General features: G+C 43.8%; 2 protein-coding genes across 3 annotated transcripts in view; one reads left to right on the top strand and one right to left on the bottom strand.

The window, feature by feature from the left end:
• The first annotated feature begins 2025 nt into the window (after positions 1-2025).
• On the top strand, positions 2026-17242 carry MSH6 (mutS homolog 6). The gene is made up of 10 exons (XM_064647989.1): positions 2026-2293; positions 4284-4486; positions 7202-7377; positions 8437-10981; positions 12306-12571; positions 13180-13297; positions 15488-15577; positions 16082-16236; positions 16440-16639; positions 17074-17242. Exons 1-10 carry the CDS (start codon positions 2031-2033, stop codon positions 17153-17155), a joined length of 4098 nt encoding a protein of 1365 aa, XP_064504059.1. The 5' UTR covers positions 2026-2030; the 3' UTR covers positions 17156-17242.
• FBXO11 (F-box protein 11) overlaps positions 17209-22206 on the bottom strand; it is a 72263-nt gene continuing 67265 nt past the window's right edge. For both annotated transcript variants that reach the window (XM_064647990.1, XM_064647991.1), the window contains exons 19-23: positions 21729-21839; positions 20518-20625; positions 19115-19223; positions 18626-18724; positions 17209-18547 (exon numbers count right to left, since the gene is read on the bottom strand). In XM_064647990.1, the coding sequence (XP_064504060.1) occupies positions 18418-18547; positions 18626-18724; positions 19115-19223; positions 20518-20625; positions 21729-21839 (557 nt within the window). In that variant the 3' untranslated portion in view covers positions 17209-18417. The remainder of the gene's footprint in view (positions 18548-18625; positions 18725-19114; positions 19224-20517; positions 20626-21728; positions 21840-22206) is intronic.

Below are 22206 nucleotides of genomic sequence, written 5' to 3'. Positions count from 1 at the left end.
TCATCCAAATGCTCCTTGAGCTCTGTCAGCCTTGGTGCTGTGACCACTTCCCTGGGAGCCTCTGGGGGAAGAACCTTTTTCTAACACCCAACCTAAACCTCCCCTGACACAGCTTCAGGACATTCCCTCAGGTCCTGTCACTGATCACCACAGAGATCAGTGCCTGCCCCTCCTCTTCCCCTCACAAGGAAGTTGGAACTGCAACGAGGTGTCCCCTCAGTCTCCTCTTCTCCAGGCTGAACAGACCAAGTGACTTCAGTGGCTCCTCATACAGCTTCCCCTCAAGGCCCTTCACCACACTCAATGCTCTCTTTTGGGCGTTCTCTAAGACTTTAATAGCTTTTTTGTATTGCGGTGCCCTGCACACAATACACACAATGTTCAAGGTGAGAGCAGAGCAGAGCAGAGCAAGACAGTCCCCTCCCTCGACTGGCTGGCGATGCTTTGCCTGATGCCCCCCAGGACACGGTTGGCCCTCCTGGCTGCCAGGGCACTGCTGACTCATATTCAACTTGCTATCAACCAGGATCCTCCTGTGCCTTTCCCAGCACTGCTCTCCAGGATCTCACTCTCCAGTCTGTATGTACATCCAGGGTTATCCCATCCCAGGTGCAGAATCTGGCACTTTCTTCTGTTGAACTTCATATGGTTGGTGATTGCTCCTTTAATTTGTCGAGGTCTCTCTGCAGAGCTTCTCTGCCTTCCAGGGAGTCAACAGCTCCTCCCAGTTTTGTGTCGTCTGCAAACTTGCTTAGTATTATTCCCAGTCCTGCGTCCAAGTCATTCATGAAGATGTTGGAGAGAACAGGCCTAAAACCTGTGGAACCCCACTAGTGACAGGTCACCAGTCTGATGTCCCCATTCACTATTACCCTCTGTGCTCGACCATGAGCTCGACCATGCTTACCCACTGCATGATGTGTTTATCCAGCTGTGTGCTGGACATTTTGTCCAGAAGAATCCTGGGAGAGACAGTATCAAAAGCTTTACTGAAATCCAAGAAGATTACATGAATGGCTTCCCTTTCCTTTCCTCAGAAAAGGAAATCAGGTTTGATAATCAAGACTTTCCTCTCACAAAGCTGTGCTGGCTTGACCAGTGACTGCATTGTCTTTCAGCTGTTTCTCAATACTTCCCAGAATAATCTTCTCCATAACCTTACCAGGCACTGAAGTGGACTGACAGGCCTGTAGTTTACAGAATGCTCCTTCTTGCCCTTCTTGAAAATCGGGACAATGTTCACCAGCTTCCAGTCAGCTGGGACCTCTCTGGATTCTCAAGACCACTCAAAAATCATTAAGAGAGGTTTTGCAATGACATCTGCCAGCTCTTCGTGGATTCTGGGATGAATCTCATCAGGCCCTATAGATTTGTAAGGATCCAGCTGGAGCAGCAGATGCTTCACAATTTCAGGATTGACTGGGAGTTGATCATTCTCACAGTCATGGTCCTCCAGCTCAGGGCACTGAGACCCCCTTGGTCTGTCATCCATGTGGAAGACAGAGGCAAAGAAAGTGTCAAACACCTCTGTCTTGTCTCTGTCCCTGTTTGTGAGGTGACCATCCTCACCCTGTAATGATATTTGTATACTGCCTATTGTCATTAATATATTTGAAAAAAACCTCTTTTTATTGTCCTCCACATTTCTGGCCAGTTTCAACTCCGCTTGAGCTTTGGCTGCACGAATTTTCTCCCCACCGCAATTTTGTCCTGACACCTGGGCATCACTCAGAGCTTGTTTATTAGCTGCTATTTCATGGATTAAGTCCCTTGCTGATTAGGTCTGAAAGCATAAAAATATCAAACACCGAAGAACATCCTTTTTTTAAGAAAACATTTACATATCCCACACTTCGCAACACAGCTAACAGGGGCAGATCTGCTGGGCTCGGGGAACGACCCCCGGGTCGCCCCTCACGGTTCCCGCCAACGCGGCGGGCGGGGCGGGGCGGGGGCGGGGCCCGGCCCGGGGGCGGGGCGGGTTTGGCGCGTGTTTGGCGCGCTGGGGGCGCGCGCTTCCCGCCGCGGCCATGTCTCGGCAGAGCACCCTGCTCCGCTTCTTCTCCAAGGCCAACCCGGCCCCGCCGGGGGACGCCGCGCCGGCGGCCGCCCCTGCGCCGGCAGCCGCCCCTCCGCCGGCCGGCGCGGGGCTCCGGCGGCGCCGGGGCTCGGGGGAGCAGAACGGCCGCCAGGCCGCCCGCAGCACCCGCGGCGGGGCGGGCGGAGCGGCGGCGCGGGCCGGGGAGAACGGCGAGAAGGGCGAGGGGGACGGCGCGGCCGTGAAGGCCTCCAGGTACCGGCGGGGGAAGCGGGGAGGCCGCAGGAGCGCGGCCGGAGGCGGGGGGAGGTGGAGGCGGGAAGGGAAGGCGGGACGGGGCTGCTGCCGGCAGCGGTGGGAGCGGGACCCTCGGGCCGCCCCTGTCGTCGCTCCCGTCGTTGTCCCGCCCCCTGTGCCCTGGATGTGGTGCTGTCCCACCCCCTGTGCTCTGGATGTGGTGCTGTCCCGTCCCCATTCCCTGGATGCGGTGTCCGGCTGTGCAGGCCTGCAGCGGCCCGCGCTCCCGGCGGGCCTGGGCCGGCGGGACAATGGGACACCTGCGGGGAGCGGAGCCGCGGGGTTGGTTTTTGCTCTTTGGGAATAGTGTGTCACTCGTGCCTGTATTTCCTTTCCGTGGTGTATCATAGAATGGGTCAGGTTGGAAGGGACCAGGGTGTGTCATCCGGTCCAGCCTCCCTGCTCAGGCAGGGTCGTCCCAGAGGACATGGCACAGGATTGTGTCCACACTGTTCTTGAATACCTCCAGTGAGGGTGATGCTACACCCTCTCTGGGCACATCCTGTGGCCACACACAGAGTAAATAAGTTCTTCTTCGTGTTCAGGTGGAACTTCCTGAGCATCAGTTTCTGCCTGTTGCCTCTTGTCCTATTGGTTGGCACCACCAAGAAGAGCCTGGATCCAGCTTCTTGGCACCCTCCACTTTACGTGTTTATACACGTTGATGAGGTCCCTGCTTGGTCCTCTCATCTTGAGGCTGAACAGGCCCAACTCCCTTAGCCTTTCCTCTAAGAGAGATGCTCCAGTCCCTTAAACATCTTTGTTGCCCTCCTCTGGGACCTCCATGTCTCTCTTGTACTGTACACCATGATGGCAAGTGTCCCACATGTCAGCGAACTGAGTGTTGCTGGTTCTTGGACCACAGCCCTCAGGAATATCCTGGCCATCATTTGTGGGAGTGTGGCAGTGGCTGAAATATCAGGGGAGGAGGAGAGAGAAAATAAAAGCTGCATCAGGTGCTTTGCAGTGGGGGACAGAGTTTTTTATTTATTCATTTTTTGTAGCTTGAGGGTTTTTTTAAAATCTTACTCTTTTCCTTTAGGTGCCTGGTTGATAATTAGTCTCTACAGGAAAACTTGTCTTAGTTATATAGGTTGATAATTCGTAACACCTAGTCTGCAATCTTTTAGGTAAGATCTGGTTGGACCCAGCTACTCTCTCACTCCCTTAAATCCACAGAGTCTGGTTACATCAGGCTGTAGGTGGCCCAGCTTGAGGAGAGGGGTTGGACAAGATGACCTCCAGAGATCTCTTCCAACCTCAGCCAGTTTTCTGTGACTGTGAATCCAGAGGAGGCCACAGAGATGCCTGGGGAGCTGGAGCACCTCTCCTGTGTAGATAGGCTGAGAGAGTTGGGGTTGTTCAGCCTGAAGAAGAGAAGGCTTCAGGGAGACCTTATAGCATTTTCCAGTACCTAAAGAGGCCTACAAGAAACCTGGGGAGGGACTTTTTACAAGTAGTGATAGGACAAGGGAGAATGGCTTTAAACTGAAAGAGCGTAGGTTTAGATTAGATATTAGGAGGAAATTCTTTGCTGTGAGGGTGGTGAGGCACTGGCACACGTTGCCCAGAGAAGTTGTGGATGCCCCATCCCTGGAAATGTTCAAGGCCAGGTTGGATGGGGCTTTGAGCAACCTGGTCTAGTGGAAGGTCTTCCTGCCCATGGCAGGGGGTTTGGAACTAGATGATCTTTAGGGTCTCTTCAGACCCAAACCATTCTGTGATAAAACTCTGTCTCTGTGGGGATCCAGTAGAACTTGGGGGAGCAAATAAAAAAAAATTGAGAGGTATTGGTGGTGGTGTAGAAGGACTGTGTAATCCAGGTTGTACCACCTGGGAGCCTTCCAAGACCCAAGGGGCGTAAGCCGCTCAGAAGCAGTGTACAGTTACAGTTATGAAGAGAGCTCTTTTAAATGTTCCTTTAATTACACATTTGTTGTCTCTGCAGTGTCTCCTGTGAGTATTCTCCTGGGGACTTGGTCTGGGCCAAGATGGAAGGTTATCCTTGGTGGCCATGTCTCATATACAACCACCCGACTGAAAGAACAATAGTCAGAGGAAAAGGAAAATCCACTCGTGTCCATGTACAGTTTTTTGATGACAGCCCTACAAGAGGCTGGATCAGCATTAAATACCTGAGGCCATATAAAGGTAAGAGATACAAACTAAACTTTCTGAAGTAGAAATATGCCACTTGTTTTGGAAAAATGTGCTTGAAGTGTAAGGGTATGGTATTCTCCATAGAGAAAGAGCAGCAAAACCAAGATTAGAATTGAGCATGTTTTCTGCTTTGTAAATTAGAGACAGCAAGTTTTTGAGGATTACAGGTACATTATGGTTATACAGTTCTTTGAACATAAACCACTAAGCCCTCTTGTTTATTAGATTAGAACAACTAATTAAGCAAACTTGCTTATGCTTTAAAGATTTTTCCTTCATTTCTCCCATCAACATAACAAGTATCTAAAGGATAAATCCAGTAATTCCACTTTTAGCCCTGAAATCCTTCATTTATTAGGAGTGTTGAACCCAGTTTTTAAGCAGCTGCTTAGGAACTCTAGTTTGTCCAGAATCAGAAGACTAGGCTCAGGATGTTAGGTAACTAAAATTCATTCTACTGTGGTGTTTCTTTTAGGCAATGCAGCAGTTTTGTTAATAAAATATATAACTTGAGAATTGAGTGTGTTTGTGAGGGTATTGCTTGTAGTTACCAATCAAAGTTGGTCTTTGTCATATTGAAGAAATGACTTGGCCAACTAGTGAAAATCAAATATATCAAGAATTGTCATTTTGCATAATAAATCTTACCTTATTACTAATAATGATCTGTTTCCCCCTTATTTAATAATTTTACTGTTGCTGAAAACTAAATCATTGTGAACTGTCATGTGTAAATCATGTTGCTGTGAACTGTCTTGTTGGTCAGTCAGATACTTTGGGTGTAATACGATATTTCTGATGTGCTTTAGGATTTGCTTATGTCAGTGAAAAAACTAAATTTAAACAGAGTCTTCCTTTTTACAAGTCAGAGTTCCATCTCATATCATCATGTAGCCACATTTTTTGGCTCCTTTATGCTTCAAGGCACCGCACTTTGGCCATAGTTTTAAATTAAAATGGTAATGTCATTGCCATGAGTGTTAACATAATGTAGTGCAAGTGAGTTGGTCCATGGTTTATATGTCCCTTCCCTGAAGGTGTTTTAAAAGGATCAAATGGATTTTAAGAGCTTGCAGTTGCACTTAAAAGCAAATACAGCTAAGGGAATTAATCTGTTTGCCAATAGAAAATTGTGGAAAAATAAGAAGTCACAGATACACAGGTCATTCCATGAGAAATGTGTTGAATGCGGAACAGAGTAAAAATATTTAAAATATGTGGTTTGCTTGAAAATTCAAGCAAAAAGCATCTTGGTATACAAAGTAAGAGTGTTGGAGTCTTTGGATAAGAAAATGGTGAAGCTTCTTGTGTTGTGTTATTGTTTTTACCTGAGTAAATATAGACTGGACAGGGCCAGAGGTGTAACAGCTGGGCATGCAAGAAGGGCAGGTGAATACCAGTTGGTAGAGTGAATATGCAGGTGTTGCACACTTGAGTGTGCAGTTAAATTATAGGAGGAGATTTTTCTCCTGCCATTGTTAAATTGCATTTAATATTAATGCAAAATATTTTTAGATTGCCTCACTGCATTTGCAAAACTAGAACGGAGAGATCTGGATTGTTAATGTGTTGCATTTGTGCTGTAGAAAGAGCTACTTGTAACTCCCTGCTTTGCTACTGCAAGCTCAAAGAAATGAGTGTGAGCAGGAGTTCCATTTGGCTTCTTTCTGAGGTAGTTGGCCTCCTATGAGTCAGCTACCTGTTGTCTGCCTCTGAGTCGGAGCTGAAGCTTCAGTCAATAGCACCGTTTGATGGGATTCACAGGAGTGGGTGTGAGGACCTATCCAAACAGATCCTACTGTTGGATGCAGACAGATAGACTTGTTAGAGCAGAAGCAGGAATTGCCCTTCTTTATCTATCACATGCTCGTGTCCTCCTTCTCCTTCCCCCGAGTTGAATATATGATATCTTATATATAGCACTGTTTTCTTGAGCATGGCATTAAGATGAATCTCAGTGTCTCTGTGGACCCTTTCTAGAAACCAGTCTGTAGATTGGTTGGCTTTGTTTTTGTGCTGTGTACAGGTGGTGGAAGGAGGAACTGCCGTGCCATGGGGCTGTGAAAGAGGATGAGGGAATGGTGCAGTTATTAATAGCAGGCTTTGCTCTATACCCTGCAGTGTCAGGGTGAATCACCAGTGTGATTGAGGATCAGCTAATCTGGCTAATAGGTTAGTGTTGGGTCTGGACACCTTGCTGCTCTTCCAGGAGCAGTTTGGAGGCCAGCAGAGCTTTATTCAAGAGGTCTGTGTCATAGGTGACTCGTGCCTAAAATGTGAAGATAACTTTGTGGCTGAACTTCCCTGTGATTGCTAAAATACCCGTGTGGTCTCAGTCAGGCCTGTTCGCTGCACTGCGAGTGTGAAGCGTTATTTTCAGTAGTTACTACAGTTAGTGTGAGGGTGTTTAGAGCTCAGCTTAGAAGTATTCACACGTGGTAATGAGTTACAGAAATAGAAGCAATTCTTCAAGTGTTCATGTACTAGGTAGGCATTTCATTTGTGAGTGTTTATACTTTCTCTAGGGGTAGTTTATCAGGCTGAGTGATGAGTTACTATATTTAAGTATGGTGAGAATGTCTGGTAACAATGCAGAATGTTAGGGACTTATACTAGTTGTCTGAATACATTTAAAAGTGAAGCACGAACACTAACTGTCTAAATGGTAGACTAACTTCAGTTTCTGACAAATTTGTGGTTTTGCAGGTTCATCAGATGGGGAGACGCTGAAGGGAGGAATGTTTTACAGTATGAAGCCTGAAATTAAAAGAGCAATGGTATTAGCAGACGATGCAATGAGCAAAGATAAAACTAAGCGGCTTGAGCTGGCAGTATGCAATGAACCTTCAGACACAGAGGAGGAGGAAGAGGAGGAAATAGAGGTAAAATGTTTCTTACTTGCTGTCATTTTCAGAAATAGTACTAGAACCTAGGAGCTGTGTCTTGGAACTAAGCATGGAATATCCTGCAATTCTCTGGTACAGTAATCACAGCTTATCTCCTCTTTAATCGTATGTGTATGTGTATCCATATGTCTTTTTTTTTACTGCTTCTGTGTTGTCAGGTCACATGCTGGTCTCTCACCTTTTCTAGTTTGAAAGACAAGTCTCTCTGGTGTTTTGCGTGGTAAGGACTGACCTCAGAAGCTACTTAACTTCCCTGACTCTCTTCACTCATCACTCTCTGGGTGACCCACTTTCTCACTCATAAGTGCTTTTTTCTAGTGCATCTTTTTAATCTTCTCTATCTGCTATTCATAGTCCAAGTTGCCTTAAGTTTGATCTGAAGTTTTAGTGTGTCATAATGTAGAAGTTTGTAACATTTGTTCATGGCAATGGTGCAGTGGGCACTGGCACTTTGTACTCATTCCAGGCCCTCCACTGATGTTTTTTTCCGGTGCTGTCGCTGGAATTATTAAAGTGTAAGGCTGAAAAGGCAAATAGTGGAGTTTCTTTTTCGTGCACCATCTTCTTGAAGGTTACTATAAGGTAGTATGTTTCTAGGTGGAAATAAGTAGTTAACTCAAAAGTAAAAATCAAGGGCAAATCTCACATGGGCTTGTACTGAAAGGTGGCAAGACCTCATCGTGTTTCTGACAAAAGTTAACATTGAGTTGGTTTATGGAGGCGTTTCTCCTTTTTGCTGAATTTCATGTGCTAATCCTTTTTGTGCAGTTTAAATGTTTTGTTCATCAGCATCAGTTAAGCACATGAATGAAGCTGTAAAGGATACAAATAGGACTAATTATACCACTGGCCAGTAGCAGTTAGTTATCCAGAAAAAACCTGAATTCTGTTAAGGTAAATGGAATTGGCTGTGGCTCTGCTGTCTCTTGCTTGAAGTATCATAGCTACTGCATTATTGCACACTTTTGCACTTCTTTTTGCATCAGTGACTTTGTAGCGAGAATTATCTATGGGTAAAATAATTTATTTTTCCAGGAGATGAGTGAAAATGCATCAGGCAACAGTGATGATTGCAGTAGTGAGGAGGACATGAAGAGCAATAAGCGAGTAAAGAGCAGGGAAAGAGCCGTAAAAACCAAGAGAAGAAGAGTGTTGGATTCTGACAGCGACCAAGAAGGCTCTGACACAGAGTTCAAACCCGATGTGAAAGAAGCAGCAAGCAGTGAGGAAGCGAGTAGTGGGGTAGATGAAAATGAATCTTCTGACACAGAGACAGATGCAGAGAGTGTTGCAGAAAGTCCCATTAAAGTCCCTTCTAAACGAAAGAGAACAGAGGTGAAAAAACCTGCTAAAAGGAGTAGCTTAGGAAATGAGTCTTCTGAAACACCCAAAAGAGCAGCAACCGTCTCTTCAGAAGCCAAGTCCAAGCTGACATCATTTGCAGCACCTGAAAGTTTTGAGTCTCAAGCAAATGCTTGCAATGGAGGCGTTGGTGGCTTCACAGTGTGGGAACATGAAAAGCTTGATTGGCTGCAGGAAGGGAAAAGGAAAGATGCGCACAGGAAGCGTCAGGGTGACCCTGATTATGACCCTTCCACTCTCCATGTGCCCGAGGATTATCTCAACAAGTGTACACCGGGAATGCGGAGGTGGTGGCAGCTGAAAAGTCAGAACTTTGATGCTGTGATTTTCTACAAAGTTGGAAAGTTCTACGAGTTGTATCATATGGATGCAGTCATTGGTGTAAATGAGCTGGGCCTGATCTTTATGAAAGGTACTTGGGCCCATTCAGGTTTTCCAGAAATTGCATTTGGCAGATTCTCTGATGTTCTAGTGCAGAAGGGCTACAAGGTAGCCCGGGTCGAGCAAACGGAAACTCCTGAAATGATGGAAGCGCGCTGCAAGTCAACGGCCCACACCACAAAGTTTGACAGGGTGGTACGCCGAGAAATCTGCAGGATCATCACCAAAGGAACTCAGACTTACAGCATTATGGACTGTGATCCCTCTGAGAACCACAGCAGATACCTTCTGTGTGTTAAGGAGAAAGAAGACTCGTCCGGACAACGTGTTTACGGAGTCTGCTTTGTTGACACATCAGTGGGGAAGTTTTTTGTAGGCCAGTTCTCAGACGACCGTCACTGCTCGAGGTTTAGGACTTTAGTAGCACATTACACTCCTGTGCAGGTTCTCTATGAGAAGGGGAACCTGTCTGTGGACACACAGAAGATACTGAAGGGCTCACTTGTTTCTTGCATTCAGGAAGGGCTGATCTCGGGTTCCCAGTTCTGGAATGCTTCTAAAACACTAAAAGTCCTTCTTGAAGAAGAGTATTTCAAGGAGAAGCAGAACTCTGAAAATGGGTGTTCTCTGCCCTCTGTAATCAAATCTCTGACTTCAGAGAGTGACTCCCTGGGATTAACTCCTGGTGATAACAGTGAATTAGCTTTGTCAGCTCTTGGGGGGTGTGTCTTCTATCTCAAAAGATGTCTGATTGATCAAGAGCTGCTATCACGGGCAAACTTCGAGGAATATGTCCCTGTGGATATTGCTGCTGCAAAACCTATGAGTTCAAGTAGTTTGTTTGCCAAAACTGACCAGCGGATGGTGCTGGATGGAGTCACCCTGATGAACTTGGAAGTTTTGCAGAACGGAACCAATGGAAGCACAGAAGGTACTTTGTTGGAAAGGATTGATTCTTGTTGTACACCATTTGGGAAGCGACTCCTGAAACAGTGGCTTTGTGCTCCGCTTTGTAATCCTAAATCCATCAATGCTCGTTTGGATGCTGTTGAGGACCTCATAGCAGTGCCAGATAAAATGGCTGAAGTTAGTGAGCACCTGAAGAAACTGCCTGACCTTGAAAGGCTGCTCAACAAAATTCACAGTATTGGATCACCACTTAAAAGCCAGAACCATCCTGACAGCAGGGCCATCTTTTACGAAGAAATCAAATACAGCAAAAAAAAAATTGCTGACTTTCTGTCTGCACTGGAGGGTTTTAAAGTAATGAATGAAATTGTTGACGTCATGGAAGAGGTTGCCAGTGACTTCAAATCTAAAGTCTTGAGGCAGCTAGTCACCCGCAAAGCCACAAATCCAGATGGCTGCTTCCCAGACTTGAGTGCAGAGCTTACAAGATGGGATACTGCTTTTGATCACAACCAGGCTCGGAAGACAGGGGTGATTACTCCAAAGGCAGGTTTTGACCCCGATTATGATGGAGCACTACAGGATATTAAAGCTGTCGAGGAAGATCTTCGCAAGTACCTGGATAAGCAGCGCAAACTGCTCGGATCCAAATCCATCCTGTACTGGGGGACAGGCAAAAACCGATACCAAATGGAAATACCGGAAAGCATCGTATCACGTAACTTGCCCGAGGAGTACGAGCTGAGGTCGAGCAGGAAGGGGTACAAGCGTTACTGGACCAAGGAGATTGAGAAGAATCTGGCGGCGATGGTCAACGCGGAAGAGCGGCGCGACGCAGCGCTGAAGGACTGCATGAGGCGCCTGTTCTACAACTTTGATAAAAACAGCAAGGACTGGCAGGCAGCTGTGGAGTGCATTGCTGTGCTGGGTAAGAGCTCTGCTTCATTCTGACATAGGGGAAAAATTACTCTTGTGTAGGAAATGGTGGCATCTGATCTGGATAAGCAAAAAAGGCTTGTTGCCAGCTCTTAAGTTGTAGTTTAAAAACTCTGATTGTGGTAACAGTTTTGGAGTTAACAGTGATTCCCTGTTTCCTTCCTGTCAGTAAATGGCAGGACAGTTGCTGGGTCTGGATGTTTGCAAGCTCTTTCTTCATTCCTGTTGTGTGGTTGTAGATGTGCAGCCGAGTATTTCTCACTGTTCAGCGTAGCCTGGTGGGTCTCTCACTGCTTCCCGATTCTTGTGTATGGATTAGTAGCTTCTTATTAAATGGAGGTATAAAGATCTAACCTGCTAGTCATCTCCTTTCTATCTGAGCAGGCTGCTCTCTCAGCAGCCTTTAAAAATAAAGAAGTGGTGATTGTCAAGCCTTGAAGAAGGTAGTCTACTAGGAAGACTTCCCCATATCTTTCTAAATTTCTGAGATAGAACAGTCTCCTCTATTCCCTTCTCAGGACTGGCATACTTTTGTACTGTGAATTTTCTGCTAGGATGAGGGATTCTGGGATGTCTTTGTTCCAGGGAAAAATGAGAGCATTCTCTGAATGCTACTGGGGCAGAAAAGGGAGGACAGGTGGGCAGGCAGTGTTGACTAGGAATGGATTCGCTGGGAGATCTGGGAAGAAGTGACATCAGCTACACCACAACATCAGAGAATTCTGATCAATTCAGAATACTAAATTTGTTTCCAGTAGAGGCTGAGCTGTAGTTTTCTGTCTGTAGAGCCTCTAAAATCATAGAATGGTCTCGTTTTGTAGATAATCAACTTTTAGAACCTTAGATCTCAGCTGACTGGGGGGACTTGTGCTGCTGGTTTTTGCTGGACCAGCAGAATTTTCATATTTATATAAATTTCCTCTGGCAACTTTTAAGCAGCATTATGATCCTTCACAAAGTAATTCACTGTCACAGAAGCTGATTTCCTCTTTACTTACTCTAAATAAAAAAACAATGCAAAAAAAAAATATTTTATACATGTACTTTTGCAGTGAAATTATGTGGATTTTAAAGACTTTAAAAAAGCTAGAGGGGAGGATTTTAACCTGACAACACTAGAAATCTGGAAGGAATGAGGAAAGGCAATGTAAATATTCCCACCTTTTACTTGTTCTAGAGTGCTTCTTGGGTGTTTTCCTTTAGAGGAAAACGGAATGAACTGGAAAATTGTGTTTACAAAATTGCTATTCAGTGAGTAAATGAATTCCAGTGAATGAAGAAAGTGTAACTTACTGTAATGTCTCCTAATTTTATAGATGTCTTGATGTCCCTTGCTCGCTACAGTCAAGATGGTGATGGACCTCTGTGCCGACCTGTAATTGTGCTGCCTGTGGACAGTGCTCCTCCCTTCCTGGAACTTAGGAACTCGCGCCATCCGTGCATTACAAAAACCTTCTTTGGGGACGAGTTTATTCCCAATGACATCGTGATAGGCAGCACAGATGAAGGCAGCGGCAGTGAAGCTTCCTGTGTGTTGGTAACCGGCCCGAATATGGGCGGCAAATCTACGCTCATGAGACAGGTGATGGGCTGTCTGTGTAAGGTCAAACGTTCCACAGTGCCTCTGTGTTCGGCATAAGGGAATTACAAGGCCTGGCTGTTGCCAGAGGAGGTCCCAGAAGTGGTCTTTGGGGTGTGCAGCACAGCACAACAACCGCACTGTAAAGATACAGTCTGGTAGAAAATGCCCATGTTTAGATAGATTTTCTACTTTCACTTTAGGGAGGAATAAGTTTTATTTCTCCTGTGAGAGATGGTTGGGAAAAAGTGATAGAGTACCTTTTATCTTTTTCAATTGACTTATCTAGGACTTGGCATCATCTGGCAAAAGATGCTTCTGCAGGTTGAACAAGATGAAACTAGAGATCAGTGGCAACTGTGAAAGCAACAGGGAGTTTGCTTTATAAATGCTGCTTGCTGTGATAACTTGTGTTTTGAAACCTTCCAGAGTAGTTTAGTCCTGCCTGAGATTATGATGCTGCAGCCTGGAGCTGTTAAAACAGTAGGAAGCTTTATGTACTCTAGTCTTTGCTTTAGGGGAAAACAGAGTTTCATCCCCTCGTTCTCGGTGTGGAACTGAAGCTCCAAGCACATTGTAGAAACGTGACTGTGTCCATGTCTGTTCTGCAGGCTGGTCTCCTGGCTATCATGGCTCAGCTGGGGTGCTACGTACCTGCAGAGGCCTGCAGGCTCACCCCCATTGACAGGGTGTTCACGCGGCTCGGCGCCTCAGACAGAATCATGTCGGGTGAGTTATTCCAAAGGGCTTTTGCCACCCAGCCCAGTGACTTTCTTCTCTTGCTTTGAGTGGCAAGTTGGAAAGGGACGGTACGTTGATTGTGCAGGGAGAGCTGGGCACTAATCTGTTGCCTCTCATTGTTCAGAGTGGAAACAGGATTGTAGTTAGACTTTATTCTTTCACATGCGTGTCTGTTGTTATTTCTGACAGACACGTAGGATCACTTTTAATGAATTTTAATATTAAAAGCTGGATACCAGTCTGCGGGATATCTTTTTGGATATGGTACAGTTGATTATATTCTACTCACATTGATACCTTTTTCTAAGTGTTCTGAAATGGGACAGTGATATTTGGGTAGCTGTTGTAGAGGAGTTTTTTGTACCTTATTGCCAGGCCTAGAAGTCCCTTGTTTCAGTCAGAATGCCTTATGTCTGAAACCTGATTTCTTCAGACAAGGAAAAGAGCCAGGCTTCCTTCTTAGAAGCAGTAGTTGACAATTCTTGGGAGTATTTTGTCTCTTTAATGGAGAGGAAGAAATAAGTGACACAACAACTGGAATGGGAAGTCTGCCTGTGGTGGTGGGCAAAGTGTCACTGGGCTAGAAAAACAAAATTATTGTTGTGGTAAGAAGAGCAGTATCACTGCTCATTTAAGGAGGGCACAGATTTTCTGTGATCTCTCTGCTGAAAAATATGGGTCAGTGATTATGAAAGGATTTAAGCCTACTGGACTTGTTGCACATAAGGAATTTGGAAATGAATCATTCTGAGTTCTTAATTAAAAAAAATATTTACACTTCCCTAAATCAAGGCTTTTCTTTGCACCTAGAGAATGTTATTAAGGTTTTCTTTGCCTAGCTAGTTTCCATTTTAATTTCAGTACAAAACCAAATCTTAATTGTAGAAGAATACCTAAGTGCTTATAGCAGAAATAAAAACCATCCTTCCTGCACGAGAGGCGGTCTAGCAAAATGCAGCATTTTCAATTTTTTTTTTCTATCAACTGAGAACTATTCTTTTACAAATATGTGCACAAATGTTATAACATTTCACATCGTGAGGCTGAACACTGCACAGAAGAACTAGGTTTGATATCTGTTCTTGATGCATTAGTTTGCACACTGCGTAGATAAGAAAGCACAGCAAAAGTTGTTCCATGGCATTTGCTCTGTAATGGATGTCAACAGGGCTTTTATGAAGTTAGTTTTTTAAGCAATATAATTTTAAAATTGCCTGTGCAATTTTTAGGGCTTTATTTTCTAAAATGAATAAACGATTATTCTTAAACATGGGTAAAAACATACTCAGTCTTGGGAATTTCTTCAAATGAATGCAGAACATCAGGATTAGTGGACACTGCTTAATAATTCATGTTGGACAACTTATGTTAGAGCAAAGCAGTGCTCATGCAGCACAAGTACAGGAATTAAATGCTTACCTTTATTGGAATAATTTACATTAATTGCTACTGCTTGTGATTATTTGTAATGACCACTACAAAGAAGTAGTAAATCCAGACTTTGTAAGTGTGCATTTATCATGTGAAAGGGTGGGAATAATTGTGTGCCTCTGCTTGTAATCTGCTAAAACCAATTTCACGTTTAAATTTCAGACCTTGCATTATCTGGGTTGCTTCAACTCCCATGAGATGTTCAAGCCTCAGCAGCAGAATACTTCTCTTGTCACATTTCACTCAATTAGAGTGCATACAAATAAATCCCTTATTATCCAAATAATTTGTTACCTTATGACATCACAACCAAACCAGTAATTCCAGTCTCTCAGTCTTTGCTTGCTTTTTCACTGAAAAGTCACACACACCTTAGGCCTGTCTCATGCATTTAGAGCAAGAAGGGGCCAAAGATTGCCCCCATCTTGTATCCTTAGTGCCCCTGTTTTTGTCCAGCTGGTACATTTGACCAGTGCTGTGAAAGGTGGACAGATATGGTGGCCTTAAAACTTAATTAACTGTACTCATGCCTATGCCTGTACTCTTAGGGAATCAAACCCTGCTTTTTCTGGCAAATGGAAGCCCACCATTTTCACACTGGAAATAAAGCTGTATGTTTTTGTTCCATTTCAGTTTGCTGTCAAGTTTCACTTTACCTTAACCAAGATTTTAGTGCAGATTAAATGGGGGTTGAGTTGTGGTTTTCAGATCTTTTGACTACTTTTTTTTTTGTCATTTCCTTTAAAGGTGAAAGCACCTTCTTTGTTGAACTGAGTGAGACTTCCAGCATTCTCCAGCATGCAACAGAGCATTCCCTCGTTCTTGTGGATGAACTGGGTAATTACTCTATAGTTTTAACATAATGCTCCTGATGTTTAACTGGTCAGTGTCTAATGCTCTCTAAAACGTGTATTTTTTGTGTGCCCCAGGACCTGATACACCACCTCCCACCCCCCCTCATTATTATCCTATTTCCAGCTGTGTTTCCCTGCTTTTCCATTATATAATTACTTGCAGCAAACCTCAGGAGAGCAGAAACATCTTTTTCTGCAGTGCAGAGGAGTGTGATTGTTACGGGGCAAATACTTGGGTCACTTCCCACTGATCCTGGTGGCTCTCACCACTCACTGCTGTTTGTCCACACAGTGCAGAGGGAGAAAAACCAACACTACAAATGCATTGCTGCATTTGCCTTTAGAAAGGCACCTCCATCTCTGTGGTTCTTCGTTTTAACAATTAAAGGGATGTGCGTCTCTCCCCAGTAGCAAGTAAACTATGGACTGAATTTACTCTGCTGCTTCTGTTCCCGAGTGTGCCAAAGCTGTCCTGTTTTCCCTCCAGGCAGAGGCACAGCTACTTTCGATGGAACAGCCATAGCGAGTGCTGTTGTGAAGGAGCTGGCAGAGAAGATCCGTTGTCGGACGCTGTTCTCCACTCACTACCACTCGCTGGTGGAGGACCATTCCCACAGCGCGGCCGTGCGCCTGGGGCACATGGTACGTGTGAGTGCAGCACAAGCCATGGGGCCTGAAGGACAGGATTTTTCCTTGTGGCTGGGGGGGATCCCATGCTGTGCACCCTTTCCTGTGCTCTTCTACCCCAAGTCACAGGCATTTTGAGAGGAGGACATGACGTCCCGTGCATTTATTAGGCTGTAGGCCTGTGTTGCAAACACTGACTTGTGCCTTGCACTTCCTAGGCATGCATGGTTGAAAATGAGAGTGAGGATCCAAGCCAGGAAACAATTACGTTCCTGTACAAGTTCACCGAAGGAGCATGCCCGAAGAGCTACGGCTTCAATGCAGCAAGACTTGCAGATATTCCAGATGAAGTTATTCAGAAGGGGCACAGAAAAGCCAAAGAGTTTGAAAAAACAACCCTTTCACTAAGAGTGTTTAGGTAAGGCTTTGGGTTTCTGTATTTAAGTTGCACATTACTTAGTGGGTACCCACTTTAAAATCTAGGGAGTGGCTTTTGCTCAGTCTCACAGCAGTGGGGGCAGCTACTACTTTTGGGAATAGCAAACGTACTTCACAGAGAGGGGAAGGTACTACAGGAGGGCAGATATGATTGGCAGTGCAGTATTTTATGCCAGTCTTAGTTTGCACAGAGGTGCTGGGCTGGCTGTGTGCTGAGCCACACTGGGGGAAAGGCTGTGCAGTGCTGGGGGGCACTGGGGGGACCTTACAGCGGTACTGGAGCCTCTGCTGCTGGCAGCCTTCACACCAGGCCCAGCATCTTCTGTGTCTCCCAAAGCTGTGCCAGGATAGGCAGCTTAAGCTCTGCCCCTCAGTATCTATCCATGTTCAGTAAAGGTGTTTTTTCCCCCTCAGGTATCTGTGCCAGGTGGTGGATGGTGCAACAAGTGATGCAAATGCTGTGCAGAAACTCACCGCGATGATCAGCCACCTTTAGGGACATGCAGGTTTTGTATGGGCAGTTTCTCAAAAACACAGTAACAGACAACATTATGATCTAATAAACTTTATTTTTTAAAAATGACCATTTTTCCATTGTCTTTCCTAGGAAATTAAACCCTTTAATTCATACCTACCCTCTACATAATGGTTATTGAGTACTCCACAATATATTAAGTCTAGATGTTATGGTACATGCATACACTTTCAGGCTGTTGATTACCCACTGTCACCAATACACATAAATGGAAAAAAGCTATGAAACTGTATAGGGCTGTATATATACTTGTCTCAGCTTCATTAGAGCAGGAAATTGCTGTGATTTTTTTCCAGCAGGTTATGTAAGTAATGTCCAGACTGTTCAAAAAAAACTATGAACAGAGTAAAGTACAAGACTGTTTTGAGGAGACTTTCTACTGTGTACTTTAAAACATAGTAAAATTTCTTTCACAAAACTTAGTTACATGGGTACTTTGTTTTATAGTGCATTATAGTCTAGGAAGTCTCATTAAAACACTCGCTTTTTTCTTTTTGTTAGGGTGGTTTGAGTACAGACTATTGCTGGGGCAGGGGAGGAGATTATTCTAACTTCAGAGGACACCAGAAAAATTGCTGGATATAATTTAAGATTAGTGTTTTCTCTTTCATAGAAAGAACGTACATACTGGGACATGAGTACAGTTACAGCAAGTCTAGGTGTGCTAACAAAACAGGACACATTCAAGTACAATAAGATTTTTTTGCTTGAAATTAGAAACAAACTACATGAGATTAAAGCATTAAATCATATTTCTCAATCTGAATAAATGTTAAAAAATCAAAAGAAATGCAGAAGTGCTAGCTCACATTTTTACCATGTTACAAAAGCAATTGGTACCCATGTCCATAAAGGCAGCAACAAAGAATGCTGCTTGTCTACAGAATAGTACTACTGCAAATTGGACTGCGTTTCAATGCTACTTGTAAAAACACCAGCTCTCAGAAGTTGGTATCTGTACAAAATTGCAGCTTATTTTTCTTCACTTCTGTCCCTTCAAAGTCTTTGTTTACACAGTAATGCTAAAACGCCCAGTTCTGTTATCCTGAGTCAACATATTGCCACTTTCTTTTTTGGTAGGTTGAGCTCCATAGTGTCAACACCTCACACATCCGCTTTAATACAGTCTCTTTCTGCAGAAATGGGCAAGTGTAACTTCCTCCAAAAAAAAAGTTTTAATAGGTATGATATTAGAATGGCAGGACTTTCTTTCTGAAAGGAATTCAGTTGTGCTGCAATGTATTAGATTCTATAGGTGGAGCAGAGTCATATAGTGTGTCTGTATCGTGTGTAGGCTCTCCGGCAAGCGTACAGGGATTGGACAGTGTTCCAGCACCACAGTCACAGAAAAACCTACAACGAGAGAGAGCTCTTTAGTGTCTGCCTCCCTCGTGCTCTCCACACAGCCCCACGCCCTGGTCTGACACATACCTATCATGTCTAATGAATTCTACGTCATGTCCTTGATGGCACTTCTTAATGCAGTTCACGCAGATGGCGTTGCGGTCTGTGGTGTTGCAGGTGTGACATCTGAAGGGAAAAGCAGCACATCAGGCATGAGCCAAAACCCGACGAGCTCTCCAGTAAAGGGCGGAAGCACTAAGGAAGGGGGTGCACAGGGCTGTAAAGCTTGGCATTTTTATGCAAATTTGGATTTCACAGCACACTTTTTGTTGCATGTGTTGAAAACGCTTGTGCTGTGTGATCTCTCAGGCTGAGGTTCACAGTAAGAATCTGTTTTCCTCAAGCCCACATTAAATTCCAGACAATGGAAATTTGTTCAATCCTCCTGTTGCTGCTGAGTAAGAACACACATTTGTGTGTTCACTGACATATGGCAACTGTTCTAGGGGCCTTGTGGGAAGAGAAAGAGTGTTTATTTGAAAACCTTACTGTAGGTGATGGGAAAGAACCTGTTACCTGTAGAAGTCATGCATCGGGTAGCTGGTGTAGCTTGAGATCTTATACAAACACTGGCCTCTACTGACAGCTTTCTCTATGGCATCTTGATTGTTCATTATTTTGTTATCTGTTGGAGGGAAAAAACAAATCCAGAACTAATCACACCTGGATCAAAGACTTATTTTTTTTACCCTGAGGTGTTGAAGCAGAGGGCCCATTAGCAAGTTAGTTCTATATCTACATTTTAGTTTTGGCATTTACACATATCAAATCCTTGATGCCAGCTCACAAGGCCCATGCCCAGAGTGCTGTGCATTCCTCAGGCGAGAAACACTATTCTTCACTGCACACACAGCATAAAACACCTGACAGCCTCCATTTAAATACCCTGTGCAGTGGCCTGTGAATAAATGGTTGCAGACACAAGCCTTCCTAGCAGGCTTAAGTTTTGTGCTGAGGAGCCTGAAACCTGAATGTTTAAAAGTCTCTCATCTACCAGAAGGACTTCTACACATACATCCCTTAGGAAGAGAAAAAGGATTGTTCTTTCTCCATCAGTTTAGGAATGAGGTGCTTACCAACACAGTGGAAGTGGAAATTAGGTCTGACCAGTTCCAGCAATTAAAAGGTGTGCCCAAGGCACAGGAAATTTGATAATCCCCTCTGTTATTCAGCTACTAGATCTTGTGTCAAGTCTTGAAGTGCACCTCAAACTAGTTTGTCCACTCCCAATAGTGTCACAGCACCAACTGATGCAGTCAGGAAGCCTGGGAGCTGTGAAATGGGGAGCCAGAGCTTTTGTTTTAAGTGGTATAAAGGATCCATGGGAAGAGACTTAACAACTAAAACCAAGCATGTAAAAATTCTGCAAACTGAACCTTTTTCTTCTAGAATAACCTCCTGGAGCAGTCTGGCATTCAAACCATCATTCCTGTCTCCTTCAACTGGATCTTGTCTCATGCACACTTCCCCACTATACATGAGAATTTTATGTATGTAAACTGTTTGTATTTTCTGAAAAAAATGATTTAGGATTGTGAATATTCATGCCTTTAGATCCTAAAAGTGAAGTGATGCATGTTTCTTTACTGGACACTTGGTTTTCGATATGGGAAAAGATTTTCCATTATACTAACTTAGAACTGGAGTTTGACACGCGCTGAAGACCAGTAACAAGTTCAGAAGCCATTTTGAGACAGAAGAGCTAATAATAGTTTTAATATTATAGCAAAACCTTAAGCTACCTTTACCTTTGAAAGTGCCTGTCTAAAAGCTCATTACCTTCCACTGAAACTCTCAGTCACAACTCAGCTTAAGGTGGTACCAAATCTGAGCCACAAAGGGTGCAATAAACCCAAGACCCAGCACCAAAGAAAAAAATGGCAAGTGAACAAACACAACCAAGGAGGGCTCAGGCTCACCTTTCATCGTGACATTGACACCAGATGCTAGAAATAAACCTCCAAAGCGGTTGTTGAAAATCTGATTGCCTTCTAATGTTGCAGTCGCATGATTTGTTATTTCAATACCTTTATTGGGTCGGGGGAACAAAAAGAGAAAAGAAAGTGGCAAAGTTAAATCCTTGGTGATTGTGCACTGGTACCTCTCTCATGTTCTTTATTTTTTAAAACCATCATAAACTCAGGGGGAAACTGCACTGTAATTTGTTATAAAACTGAGGTTCAGATGCTGCTGTTGAGTCCTTTCAAAGAGCTGCAGCTGGCATGCACGGTTTCTGGGAGAACACCCTGCTACTGGCTTATCTGATTATAAAATGGTACTATGATCATGTATATTTTCAAGGGGAATATAATCTTTGGGTGGTTAAGGCTGTCATCTTCATGTACATTTGCAAGTTCTTGTGCACATACCTTACCCTTTTTAAAATATCTTTCTAAAAAAGTTCTCAAGATGGGAACCTAAAATAATTTCTTTAACTCTTAGCTTTTATCAGTAACCCGTGTCTTCCAAGTCATTTGTCCGGGACTGCTCTTGACAGCAACCTATCCTTCCCCCCCACCACACTGAAACAACACCTTTAGAGGCTCTTCTCAGAAAACTTGCTTCTTCTGAAAGAAAGATGGGAGAAAACTCAAGAATGCAATTTTAGTTGAAATGGAATGGAATGCAAGAAGTATGGAACTGCAATGATTAAACAGTAAACTGCCAAAAAATCACTGTTAAACATTCTTCATCTCTTTTGGAGTAAGAAACACATTTGTAATTTTTCTAGTTTATGGAGTGAGAAAGTTGAACTTGACATGCAATTCAAATCTCTTCAAAATGTATATTTGCTCAGTTTCCTAAGTTTTAAAGCAGTGATAAAATATTCAAACCAGCATCCAGCAGATCAACTATGACTATGTCCTAGACAACTTTATCAATTACTTCTAAATTAAAACAATGAAAAAGTATTTCGTAAAAAAAATGAGAAGAGAGAATGTATCACTTCTCAACATGCTACTAATTCCAGAGACTTTTATAAACATATTCTGAATTCTCAAATGACTTCTAGAATACACTGTTAAAATGTCTAAATACCATGGTGTAAAGAAACTCAGAGTTAGCTTTGTGAAGAGCCTACACTTTGTGAAGCTCCAACACTTCCAAATTTGATTTAAACAACACAAACCTGCAGCAAATCCATCAAATATTCGGTTTTTCCTTAGCACAGGGTGGCTATTGGTGCTGATAAGAACACCAGCTTGAGCATTCCTGAAGATATCATTCTCTTCCAGAAGACCTACAACAGACCAACACACAAGACATTTGGGCCTGGTAACATTTCCTGACCTGTAACCATTCTGTGACATACTTTCAAAAGATCTCATCTTTTATCACCCTCCTGATTCCTTTCATTTGGAGAATACCCACCAACAGCACTGAAGTTAGTGATACAATTTTAAAGTAACTGGCAGTGTATAATCTTGGAAGTATATTTTTTCAGTATACAGGACAGAATTTGGGATCGTAAGCGCCATTACAGAGAACTAAGTCTTTTTGCTTTCCAAATTCTCTTCAATTTTTCCAACACCTTTCTGTTCTTGTCTTTCAAAACAAGCAGCCTGCTGAAGCCAAGCTTCACTTGCATTTTTTTGTTATTGCAGGAC

This window comes from Pseudopipra pipra, chromosome 3 (genome assembly GCF_036250125.1).
Source record: "Pseudopipra pipra isolate bDixPip1 chromosome 3, bDixPip1.hap1, whole genome shotgun sequence".
Taxonomy (NCBI): Eukaryota; Metazoa; Chordata; class Aves; order Passeriformes; family Pipridae; genus Pseudopipra; species Pseudopipra pipra.
Note: the sequence above shows the minus strand (reverse complement) of the source record. Positions and strands in the feature narration are given on the sequence as shown.